The sequence below is a fragment of the Lissotriton helveticus genome, chromosome 8, assembly GCF_964261635.1.
Source record: "Lissotriton helveticus chromosome 8, aLisHel1.1, whole genome shotgun sequence".
Lineage (NCBI taxonomy): Eukaryota > Metazoa > Chordata > Amphibia > Caudata > Salamandridae > Lissotriton > Lissotriton helveticus.
In genome coordinates this window covers 152,703,047-152,716,546 of record NC_136069.1, presented here as the reverse complement: position 1 = coordinate 152,716,546, position 13,500 = coordinate 152,703,047, and the positions used below count along the sequence as shown (strand labels likewise).

The 13,500-nt window shown below is 42.9% G+C and overlaps 1 protein-coding gene across 8 annotated transcripts in view; it reads left to right on the top strand.

Moving 5' to 3' along the window:
* The window catches only part of LOC144772452 (uncharacterized), a 275,339-nt gene that overhangs the window by 108,377 nt on the left and 153,462 nt on the right, over nucleotides 1-13,500 (top strand). For all 8 annotated transcript variants that reach the window (XM_078656784.1, XM_078656785.1, XM_078656786.1 and 5 more), the window contains one exon: nucleotides 5,253-5,396. In XM_078656784.1, the coding sequence (XP_078512910.1) occupies nucleotides 5,253-5,396 (144 nt within the window). The remainder of the gene's footprint in view (nucleotides 1-5,252; nucleotides 5,397-13,500) is intronic.

The following is a 13,500-nucleotide window of genomic DNA, read 5'->3' as shown; positions in this document are numbered from 1 at the left end:
TTCTCTGTTAGAGCAAAGGCAGTGACAAAAACAATAATCATTTAGTGTATTGCAACATCAATTCAAAATGGAAGACAACACCATTTCAGTTATGTTGGCGCAGCCTTGATCTTAGAAGCTTGAGAAAAATAGAACAAAGGTGACAATTGCATTGAATTTAAAATGTGTAGACTGCTAATAATGTAATTCAGAGCGACTAACAATTTATATAATAGAGGATTTTCTAGACCGAAGGCTCCATTGCTTTCCACTTTCACCCTTGTCTCTGTATTTATTTTAGCAATACAGGAAATTGGTTCCTTTTGTATGTCACTGTCACCTGTCCATTGAGGAGAATGATCAGGAGAAACTGTCTTTAAGCTGTATATTCCACTAGAAGTAACTGTAATCCTTAAGCATGTTAGGTAAATAACCATGTTCTCTCCCACCCCTCGCCTATTAAGAGTCTACAATTGCAGCTGGGGGGAATAAAGTAAGGGCCTGGAACGTTCACTATAAAAGTAAACAGTACTTCAATTTATGAAGCCTCGCAAAGCCACCCAGGCCTCATGAATCATGAGCAAATTGCTGTATTGCCTTACTCTGCACCCAGGAGGCGTTCCGTGGAAATTGCAGTGGGTTTCCCCACTCAACACCCATGGAATTTGATGCTGCTCCAGATTTACAAAGTGATGTAAACCTGATGAAGCGCCAAGTCCGTTCTCCTCCTCAGGTGAAGCGTAATGAGGAGAAATGTGTTTATTTCTCATAATTTTTTCCTCTTACTATTTGTGCTTAGAATAGTCCTTCCTGCACACAAAAATCCTGCATCCAACAGAGGCACCCTTACATTTGGTGAAAGGGTGCCTGCTTTGGCAGTAGGCTGCTGCAACGGCACCTGTGCAGGGAGAAAGGGCAGGAATGCACTGTATTGCTTAAATACAATGCATTCCTGCCCTTTCACTTTGGTGTAGGGCACTACAGCAACGTTCCTTGCTGCTCTGCCCTATAACAAAATCAAATAAATAAGCCAAGTAGTGTCTCCTAATTGACCTCAACAAGTGGCAATCCAATCAAAGATTATGAGCAAATAACAATTGCTGTGGTCAATTGTTTGAAAGATAATGGACAATTTTTATCCCGAAAAGCCTTCACGGTGGGTTGACAACTAAAAAAAAAGCCCCCTGGTTTGATGCCCCATACCTGGAATGGCAAAATGCAAGTTAATCAAAATGAAATTTGCTTATTTACCATCCATGGATGGTTGTTCCTACCAATAAATCTCTATAAAATCTAAAGCTAGGCTAAAAAAGAATAAATTATCAGCATACACAAAGAATTGGGATGAAGTGATGGTGGAAATTTCGACCAACGTTGTTAAGAAATTTTGGAAATTGGTGTGCATAGGGGTTCATGGCAGAGAGGCAAGAACACGAAGTATGGCATCTATAGAGGATTCGGTAGATCATTTAATGTTAGTATATGCAGTGAAAAATACAATGTTGGATTTAGGAAGCTGTCTAATACTGACACTGAATTGATCACCTTATTTTCAAAATCAGCAATTAGACATATTATCATGCGAACAAAATTACCTAGATCTGCAGGACCAGATGATAGGCCAGCACACATATTAAAGACTAACATAAACTGGTGGGCGAAGTTCAATGCAGTTGTGCTTAAACAATGTACACCTGCCCAGACTTACGGTAAGAAATGGAAAGGTGCAATAATGAAACCAATTTTTTAAAAAGGCGATGCAGTGGTCCCCAAAAAACACTGGTTAATCAGTTTAATGGATATGGGTGCAAACATTTATACCAAATTTTTGCTACAAGCTTTAACACAATGGTATAAAGAGTTGAATCTGAGTCCATTGGGACAGGGTGACTTTAAGCCTGTGCATTCTACTATCAATCTCTTCATTAGCCTATGTACTGTTTCACAAAAATCCTTAGAAACTGGAGGGTTTTTTTCTGCTTGTTGTGGGGATTTCTGGGCTGCCTTTGACTTGATGGAATAAAGAGATTTTGTGGGTCAAACTAGAACGCTTGGGCGCTCTATTGGGGATACAGTTGGCTTACAAAGGAAACTGGTGGAGTTTGAAAAGTACTGCGAGAAAAATAAGTTAATTATTAATTCAGATAAAACCAAAATATGGCCTTTGGTGAGAAGGATCATTGCTTCGTAGGATCTATAGGATAGTCCAAAATTGAGGAACATATTGAATATAGGTATTTAGGGATGCTCTTTACTAACTCCCTGAGTTGGTCCACCCAAATAGCGACATTGAAAGTAAAAGCATTATCAACCATTGAAGCTTTATGTAACTTCAAACAAGACTTTGGAGGGCCTTCCCTCCAACTGTTTATAGTAGCTTAGAAAACACTGATCCCTCCTAAAAATCTATGCAGAAGAGAAGTGCTGAGCTAAGACAAAAGTTTAGATTGGCATAAAACATGTAGAAAAAACTACTATCTTTAACCAAACATACAATGGCATCTGCTAACTTAGTGGAGGCGGAGCTCCAATCCTGGTCTATGATTATAGTAACATTAATGTTTTGGAGCAAATTACTAACATCCTCACAACGTAAGATAGCCACCCTATGGGGTCCATTAGGATGGCGGGCGGACTTTGTCCGCCCCCCACCCTAACGGAGATTGGGACCGCCCGCCTAAAGGGCGGGGGTCCCGACATTGGCATTAGGATGCGCCCGCCACAGTGGCGGGCGCATTCCTCAATTTAACATTGTGGCGGGCGGTGCTCACTGTACCGCCCGCCACAATGTTAAAAACAAATGCACTTATTTGCATAATCGAAGCTGCAGGCACCGCGCGGTGCCTGCCGCTGCGATTATGCAAATGCAGGGGGGTACCACAGGTACCCCCCCGGTGTGCCACCCCCCTTTGGCCATCACTCTGGGGGCCCACAGGGGCACCCCAGAGTGAACACTGCATGCCTTTCCGTAGCGGCATTGCCGCCACGGAAAAGCATTGAACAATGCCCATGCTAATATGGCTGGCGGTGTCTGATGGACACCGCCACCATGTTATCCCTTTTCCGCCCCGGCCTCAAGGCGACTGGGGCGGAAAACAGGTGGGCGGTGTTTCCCACCGCTGCGGTCCCCTCGGCCATTGTAATATGGCGGGGGGGAATGAAGGGAAGGATGTCGGGCGGATTGCCTCCGCCAGGGTGGCGGTGGCCACTGCTACCCTGGCGGAGGCAATTCGCCCGACATCCTAATGGGCCCCTATGTTGGGATGAGATCAGCCCAAGTGATCTAAACTGGGCTCAAACACTAAGGAAACATCTGAAGGTGATGGTAGATGTAATGAAGATCAAGGATAATAATAAGACATCTCCACTAGGCCACACTAAGAAAAAATTACGTAATGCAAAGCCAAAGGGTGCCCGTGGGCCTAAGGCCCCCCTGAATCACCCCTAAAACAAATGTGCACATGCAAAGCTCGTGCTACATGGTACTTTGGTGAAAGCATTTTTTAAAATTGCATATGGTTACCATTGACATTATAACATTTTCTAAATGCACAATTCGCATTTAGAAAATTCTTGGTACATGTGCTTAGAGAATCGCAAATTGTGATTCCCTGTAAGTAGTTGCAATTTTCGGTAATCCTAAAAGGTAGAGACTTACCTAAAATGCACTAACAAAGCCTTTCATACATCTTCAAAGGATATTTGTATTCACAAACGGTCTAATTATAGCGATGCGCACCCTTTGCGAACACAAACTAGGTTGATACATGAAGCCTTAAATATCGGGGCCAATTTGAGAAACCAGGTTCACTCTCAGATTTATTGCACTCACAATGTGACCTTGGTACAGTCCCAATGTCTTTGATTAAAACATCTGGGTCTCATGTCAAATAAAAGAAATATGTTATAAGTATGTGTTTCTAATCTGACGTATTGATATATGTGGGTTTTAATTGCAGGTGACTCGTCCTACACTCTAAACTACATTTCACGACAGTTCTAATTTTTGCAGGTGTTAACAAAAAACCTTGTTTTACACTATAACTTCTATGCCAAATTCACTTGCACGTACAAAATTCCACTAGTCCTTGGGAGTTTATCATTGCAAAGTGGGCCTTTTGCACACCAAAACTGGCAAGAGAGCCTGGATTTACTAACCTTTACACAACGCAGCAAGGCACCTTGCTGCACTGCCTTGCATGAAAAGGAAAAAGCAGAAAGGTGCCATATCTACTAATATATGGTGCACGTCTAGTCTCTCCCAGTGCTGGTGCATTTCTTCCTAGCGCCAACACAAAATCCCTTGCACAATGGTGCAAGAGTGCTTGTTTTATAGGCAGGATTGTTATTGTGCATACAATGTTACCTTCCTGCATAAAAACAATATATATTCCTGTTTCTATGAGTGATGCAGAACACAGTGCCCATAGAAAGAGGAAGTAACGAACCGAATATAAGATATCTTTCTTTGTTAAACCAGCCTCACAGAGGCACTCAATCCAGGTTTACTGTTTTTAGTAAAACTGAATGTGCATCAAAATACATGGGTGATACATGAACACCCATGCTCCATCAATGCAACGCCTACCTGATGCAGTGTAACGCAGCACAGCCTGTTGGCGGTCTAAGAGCCAACTCTGTGATGTCATCAGGGGAAAAGGGTTTGTAATGTCACTTGTGCTAGCACAGTCAATTTCGTGTATTGGCATCCATAGATATAAGACTAGAAATGTGTGCTTACAAATATAATGAAAGGCAACAATGGCCGATTTGCCATGCCAAGGTGATTATTACAACAGTTTTTCCCTGACTCATGGCAATCTAAGGATTGCTTTTCTATGCCTGTTTATGAAAGGCTGAAATATGAAAAATGTCTTTGTAAATCAGTCCCTAAGTGAAAACACTATAGATAAGCTCTAAAGTTTCCTTAAGAAATTACACATCAATGAGCAATTTCTAACACAACTGTTTTGTTGCACATTTTTCTGTCCTGTGTATAAAGTTTATAAAAATAGAACAAAGACGTTCAATTTTCGGCTTCAGTGGATGCTACTATATCAACTTCCTGGTGTCACTCCACTTGCAATCATTATCCTATGCAATTGTGCCTTTTGTACCCTTCTTCTTGCGACAACATGAGAATGCCATGTTTATAACATCAGGCCTTTTGGTGTAAAGCGAGATTGATACTAACTTACATCAGGTATCACTAGTGACAGTTAACGTGCTCCTAATCATGCTGACACATGCTATATTTTCTCTGCACTAAATAGATAAACAACAATGTGCCCTTGGACCTAAAGAGCGGACAGATTGTGGCCATGGCGGTATCTCAGAAAATGAGTGCCTCTCCAAAGGCTGCTGCTTCGACTCAAGCATCCCCGAAGTGATCTGGTGCTACTACTCCAAGGATCACGGTAATAACTTAATGTCAGGTCATATGACCACTGCTTCTTAGACTTTTGTTACAACATGTTAACAAATGCGGATATTGTGACGGTACCCAAGAGAATCAACCCACCTTGCCTTCCTTAAGGAAATGGTGGACCCCTACAAATTATACATCTACATTTTACCAACTTCTTACATGCTTAATATGAGCCTTGTCCTAAGGAGCCTGAATGGATCTGAAAAATGCTTTCAATAAGTGGTCACCAATGCCAAATGACACTGTGTGCAGCATTCTACGGGCACCGTATTGAACATGATCACCATTATAACATGAGGTTCAAGAGCCAGTGACATCAGCGCCCTCATTGACACAGGATTTAAAGCTGACGGTGTTAGCCTGTTCTTCATGTTTGTCAAGGTATTCTACTTTGTTCAGGATGTATTCTTCAGGATTTTCAGGTTCTAGACCTTGTGAATCATGCCTTAAATCAATGTCTAACCTGGGCTACCCTAGAGATTGCATGCATTTTTTATGGAGATCACGTACATCACTCTCCCTTTCACAAAAAGTTCATGAGATCAAAGGAACACTCATTGTCGTCTTCAAAACTGATTCTGTAAATGAGTTTTTCTCCACCTGGCTCTCAGCTCAGCAAGCTGATTTCCATGGTGATATGTTAGCAATATTCGCAACTGAATTCTCTGCTACGCCTAGCGGCATCATGCAAAATAATGAGTCTCCCACCTGTAGAATGTTGTGTTGTGCCTTGACATCCCTATATCTCACAGATATTAACATGACTCGGGCCAAATGGGGGGGGTCTTAAAAGGTCCAGGGACTGACCCAAACCAGGCCCCATTTTGACCCAAGGACTCAATTACTTTTTCAGAGCTGTCACAGTTGTTGGTGAATGAATGAATGAATGAAGATGTGTTTGTAACGTGCAAACTTAGCCCCGAGAGGCGTCAAGGCGCGGAGACAAACAAACAGAAAGTCCACGTTGCCAACTGCATAACCACCGAGCAATGGGAGCATAATCACTAATATGCCTGAGAGAAAAGCCAAGACTTCAGGCGTTTTCTAAAGATAGCCAAAGGAGATTGACTTGAGAGCTCCAAAGGGAGGGAATTCCAAAGTTTTGGAGCTAGGGTCGAAAAAGCTCTGCCTCCCCATCTTGCCTTCGCAAATCTGGGGACCAAGTGTAGACACATAAAAGGGACCTTATTCCCTCTGAGCCTGAGCCATGTATAGCGCTGTGGGCCAGACAGAGAAGTTTAAAAGAGATCCTAGAGGAGATCGGAAGCCAGTGAAGCTCCCTTCTGGCCATGGTTACAGAAGCTAGCCTAGGGAGATTCAAAACCATCCTGGCTGCGGCGTTCTGTACCATTTGAAGACGGTGGATGGAATACTTATTTATGCCACTGTAAAGGGCATTACAGTAATCTAGCCTAGATGACACTAAGGCAACCGTTGCTTATTTCCGGGCTGCCTGGGATAGATATGGGGCGATCTTCCTCAGTATTCTAATAGTGGCACAGCAAGTAGACACCGTTCGGCTCACCTGTGTGTTGAATGAGAGAGCCGGATAAATTAGGACACCAAAGTTTCTAGCGGAAAGGGTGGGGAGGGTGGCATTCTTTCCAGCTTTTCCTCTTCATCAGAAACGTGTAGCCCAACAGTGTAGCCATTAACAAAGGCAATCTAAGCACTGACTCTTACAGTTCGAGTGTTTAAGATGACTGAATAATTGCTGCGGCTAGACTTGCCTTGAAGCCTTCAAGCATGATATGTTTGTTATCCAGATATACTCACACATTAGGGGGAAATCAAAGTCTTTATTACCATGAATCTTCCTAAACCATACAAGTAAAGATTCAAGGAGTTGATGCAGGATGTAATGGCTCTGTCAGAGCAGGGCATGAAGACTAATCTGAATGTGGTTGGTCCTTTAGCTAGGTTATTGGATTTCTTTCTGGTTCTGCGAAGGCATGTGTGGATGAGGACTACCAGGCCCCTGTCTAATGGACACGACTGAGACGTAGGCTATGAAGTAGTGGGTTATTGGGTTCTCATTTGGGTAAGCCAATGACTGACCAGTCCATTAGGAGACAGAATGGAATGTACTACATACTCTGCTCACTACATCCTCTGTGGAAGTACAAACTACATTATGTTTTCTGCTAACATCATCATTTGTTCAGGGAGTTCTTCAGAAGTTCTGGTTCCACATTACTTGTTTCTTTCTGATATCCCTGGCTTGGGTCAGGAGACTGTGGTGCTCTGACCTGCTACAAATCAGTTCTGAAACCCCTCACCTCCTTCCAGTACAGAGATTCTATTGTCCCAGAGACGAATTGCTCTATTCAGACCTTCAGTTCCCAAGGCTTATTTCCTGGAAATTGCAGCTCTCTCATCATATGAACTTCCTTTATAGGTAATGGTTATTTTGTTGGCAGCTAGATACCCTTCTATGAGAGTGGATGACTCTAGCAGATAGTCATTTTTTAATCTATGTAGTATTCTCAGTCCTTAGATCAGATTGTGCCAGACCTTTAGATCTACGACTTATGGTTCTCTAGCAATAGAGGGTCTAAATATCAATGCCATTAAATTATACTTAGATGCAAAGTCTATTTGCATTATTTATCCTGATCAAGCTTCTTTCCTCTGTGGTAAATAAATAAATAATACCCTATTTTTGACTAGACTTATAGCATAACAGATAGCTCAATAAATAAGAGTCAAGATTCGAGGTAGTAGGAGTTTCTGCAGGTTTATTACAGCATAAGGACAGGATCAGGACAACCTGCATAGGAACAGAATGACAGGGCCCAGCAGGACAACTGGGGCCGAGCAGGGGAAAAGAGGCCCAGCAGCTGCTGGGGCTAGGTCTGGGATGAGCGCGCTAACATTTAATAACATAACATTGATTTATATACATAGCGCAAACACATAGCATTACATTGCAGTAGGCGTAACAGTGGGTGGAGCAGAAGGCGTGACGTGTAACAGTCGCGAGAGATAACAGTAAAAAGAGGTGTAACTGGGAGTTTACATAGACATGTGATGCGAAACGTAACAGAATATGTCATGAATGGGCGGACACATAGGAGGGGGCTACCTAAGGAGCCGGGACCTCTAACCTAATGGTGCGCGAAAACTGACAATGACGTGTTACTAGGAGAAGCTGGGGGCTACGAACTCTGTGCTAGGAGCAGAGACTAAAGTCTGGAGGGTCGGAGCGACATGTACCTAAACCCTATCTGGTATCTAATGTTTAGGGAACATGTTGATATAAACTAGAAGTCATGAGGGGAGAGGCTAACCTGATTCTAAGACTGGACCATGCATTATTCTACATGTAGTGCGTGATGAAGAATATTAAAATGACCATTAAATACAGTATTTCTCTAACATGGAGACGAGAAGGCTAGACAATGACGGAAACTATTGATGTAGTTCAGTAGCTTAGGAATGCAGAGGAGGAGGACTGAACTGATAGCTGGAACTATAACATACTTTTGGCAGACTCAGAGGCAGAGCCGGGCTGCACCGGGTACTGCAAGGCAGGAAGTAAGTGAAGGGTCGAGGATACAGGTGGGGGCTGTATCGCTCCTCAGCGAGGCTTTCAGGAGACAGGAGCTGAATCCAGGGTCCGGGCCCTCTTGAGGCCTAGAAACGGGGATTTTATAATGGAATAACGTGCACACTGAGAAACGTGGCAACATTACTTTACATAGGCCTGATATTCGTAGTATTCACGAGAACTGGAAACTAACATACCAGAGGTGGACACAACTGTAATTGCGTCTTCAATCAGAAATGGGGAATAACATACGCATATTGGTCATGCATACATAACATATGATGGATGGGGCGTAGGGACACAGAACATGGCAAAATTTACTTTTCCACACCTCAACAAACTTTTATGACTTTTTGATTAGCTATGAAGACAATACATTGGGAAGGGGCATTAAAAAGCAATCCATCTACACTTGGTTAATCACGATATAAGCATGCTAGCAAAATGCCTCTGAAATGTTTCAGAGTGTGCTATGTTAGTACACTCTGAAACAGCACCAACTTTGTATAATTCGATCGTTGTCATCTCAGCTTCGATGGGAGCATGACAATTGGAAGGAGCTGTTGTCACTGGTGTCCGTGCATTCTATTATAATGGCATTGAACTCACTTTGTTTGTGATGCTGTATTCGATGTCTTTTGGCTACAACTGGAGCCAGGACAGCCGTTGAAAATATGTGTTTGGTCCAGTCTGGTTGCAGAAATTAGGTTCATGTAAACAATGTCCTGGATCTGAATCATCTATGAGAAATAATGTTATAGAAGATAAGTTCACTTTCTATGTTGATCGTGGAATGCTAGAGTTTGGTGAATCATATAGCTCCATAACCATTCTCATTGTGCATCCATATTTACTGAGTAACACAGAACAGTCTCATATTTTATAGAATGTAGAGAGTAAAGTGTTCAGGGGCTGCAATGGAAGCCTATGCCAGAGTTTATATGGGAAAAGTTAACCACGTTGACAATTATTTTGAAACCAGGTTCGCCCACAAAAATGATGGCATAATGAAAGACGTATCAATACAGTAGACACGTTGAAAGACAGTAATGTGGATCGCTGAAGTGCCAAGTTCAGGTTTGGGGAGCAATATTTATCTCCCATCCTGGAAAGGAAAAGGGGCCATCAATGGAATAAATAGGAAGCACTTTGGTCTGGAAAAGGGTACCGAGATTCACACATGTCAAAGCAGATTTTTGCCCATGGGAAAAGTAATTTTCATCCTAATTTGCAATATGAATGTGATTGCCTGATTTGACTACTACAGCATCTACACATTAGATGCCTGGGAGGCAACTGATCTTCTGTATACTTGCAGTTAAAATATATGGGAAGTAGCATTCATTTTGCCTTCAAAAAGGTTCACCCTAAGATAATTCATACTGCCTATCAGACCAAAAAAAGTAGGCAGAAATCTAGACTCAAACAAGTTATTAGTTCAATCAATCATTCTGCACTGATATAGTGTTGCTAATCACCTGTGAGGGTATCCAGGTGCTGGAAGTGCTGCTGCAGGAGGGGCTCAGTTGAACAGAAAGGTCTTGAGTATTTTTCTGAATTTCAGCAGGGAGGATGAGATCCGTAGGTGAAGTAGAAGGTCATTCCAGGACTTTGCAGTGAGGTAGGAGAAAGATTGTTTTACACTGTTGCTGCGGCAAACGAGGGTGTGTGGGCGAGGCAGAGGGAGGGGGAGTACAGGTTTCTGGAGGGAAGGTGGAAGTTCAGTCGTTGGTTGATGTCAACTGGTCCTTAGTGGTCAAGGGCTTTTCAAGGTGTAGATCAGCATCTTGAACAGGCATCACTTCTGAATGGGGAGGCTGTGGAGCTCATTGAGGTTGGGGGTGATATGGGTTCTTTTAGGGAGGTCAAGGATGAGCCTGGCTGCTGTGTTCTGGATATTTGGCAGTCTCTTGAGGAGGTGTGAAGTGATTCCTATGTAGAGTGCATTGCAGAAGTCCACTTGGCTGCTGACAAGGGCGTGTGTGATGGTCCATCTGGTGTTGATGGGGAACCACTTGAAGATGTTGAGTAGCATGTGGAGAGTGAGTAAGCAGATGGACGATACTGCGTTGATCTGTTTTTCAATGAGAGATTGCTGTCTAGGATGATGCAGATGTTAAAGGGGTGGCTGGTCGGTGTGGGTGAGGGTCCTAGTTTTGGGGGCCAACAGGCGTTGCTCCATGGGGAGGTGTTGCGCCCGAAGATCAGCTCTTCTGTCTTATCTGTTATTAATTTTAGCCAGTTGTCTTTTGTCCAGTCGGTGATGCTCTTCACGCACCTGCGGAAGTTGGTTATTGTGTCAGAGGGTCTTCTTATAGTGAGAGGATGAGCTGGATAGCATCATCATAGGATAAGATGTTTAGTCCATGCGATGTGACATCTTTAGCCAGGGAAGTCATGTAGGTGTTTGACAGGGTAGAGCTGAGGGCCAAACTTTGAGGGATGCTGCAGATGGTGTTCTTTGATTCCAAGTTGAAGGGAGGAAGACAGATTTTCTGGGTTCTTTCTGTGAGGAAGGAGGTGATCCACTTAAGGACGTCTCCTTGGATTCTAGTATTGTGAAGCCTTTGGATCAGGGTGTGGTGTGATACTGTGTTGAATGTTTCAGTGAGGTCAAGGAGGATCAGGGATGCCATTTTCCCTTGGTCAGGGAGGAATCTGATGCTGCTTACAAATTCAATCAGGGCAGTTTTGGTGCTGTGGTTGGTGCGGAATCCAGATTGGGAAGTGGCCAGAAGATTGTTGTTCTCCAGATGTTCTGTGAGTTGGTGGTCGATATCCTCCTCCAGGACTTTGGTGGGAAAGGGCAGCAGAGAGATGGGGCAGTAGTTCTTGAGTTTGTTGTGGTCGGCAGATAGTTTCTTGAGTAGGGGTGACTTCTGTGTGTTGCATTTCTTTGGGGAGGGCAACTGTGGTGAAGGATCTGTTAAACATGGCGGTGAGCTTGCTGCTGATCATCTTACTTCTGAGTTTGCAAGATATGGTGAGGGCAGGGGTCCATGTTTTTTCCTGAGTGGAAGGAGCTCAAAACATCTGTGGTGTCTCGCTTAGTGAGCTGGTCACAGGTGGTGAGCAGGTGGTCGTAGTGTTCCTCATTCATGGCAGCGAGATGGTTAAGGATGTCGGAGGCTTGGTGTTTGAAGTTTCTGTAGATGCTGGAGATCTTGTGATGGAAGAAGTCTGCCAGGGTGTCACAGAGTTCCTGTGAAGAGGTGATGACGTTTTTGGTGGCTGAGGGGCTGGAGAACTCTGCAACGATGTTGAAGCGTTCTTTGCTGTGGATGGCGCCTGCTTCAATGCAACCGGCCAGGACACTTCTTTTCGTCTTTTTCAGGAGTTGGTGGTATTGGTTGTGGGCTGTCTTGAATTTGGTTCCATTTGGCCAATCTGTACAGGGGAATGCTCATGCAAGACTGGGGTGCCATTGTATTCTAAGACATGCAACTGTTCGTGCTACTTTCAAGATGGTCAGAGGTTACACTGATTTTTGTCCAACTAAATTCATTTTACATCTCGATTCCGGGTTCATGTTTTAAAAAAACAATTGTTGAATAGATTCAAGATTGGATGGTAGATGAATCAATCATTATCCTTGTCAATGTGGGTTTCTTCTAGAGAATGCTGTTGAAGTAAGACTTTATCATGAAAAATGTTGTGTTCAAAAGATTGGCTGTTTCTAGTCTTATGAGACTGCTAGAGAAAGTTTGATGGCATCATCAAAATGTTGTTATTTCTGGATGCTGCCTGTGTGCATTAAAGCCTAGTTGAGGCTAACTGTAGGCTCTGTGTTAATTAGGCCCTGGTCCATTTTGAGCCATTAAGAAAAACAAGATGGCTGTTCTATCATATCTGGTGAGATTTTTCAAAAACACCCTCTTGAACCCTTTAGATCAAAAATATAGAAATGCTTTGGGTCCACCTTTTTAGGGATGAACATAGGTCAACCCTGTCAAGGTGTCGTTTCTCATAATTGCGGATGGCACTGTTCTAATCAGTCCAAGAAAATTCTAGTGGTGCAGCGGATGTTTTTATTCTAGATCCAAACACATTTTTGTGTAACAATAATTAAGTTTTGTCATACTAATCTGATCCTGAATTACCCTCAGTGGTATTGGTCTTCCAATGGACCTTGTTGGTCATAGTGAGGGGTAGGAAGCAAGGTGATAAATGTATTGATAGCCAGCTCACAAATTAGTGAGCGAATTTAAATACACCACCCTGAGGACCATACCAAAAAAATAAAGGATTACGACTGGAAGGTCAAAACCTCTGAAAAAGTTCAGTCTAACGAGATTCATACAGACCAGCAAATTCTGCGATGGCTACGTAGAACCTTAGTAGTAGAACCTGATGCTCAGAAAATAATCTATTATTATCTCTGTAATGCCTTAGAAAACCTTTGTAAGCACAGTTTCTAGGGCAAGAACATTTGAGACACACAAATAATAAAGGACTGAGATAAATTTGAAGCATTTGGTTATTGTATTAAAGAGAACCTCCTTGCTTGAAATTTGCTCTGAATCACTGAGTCTCTTTCTCAATA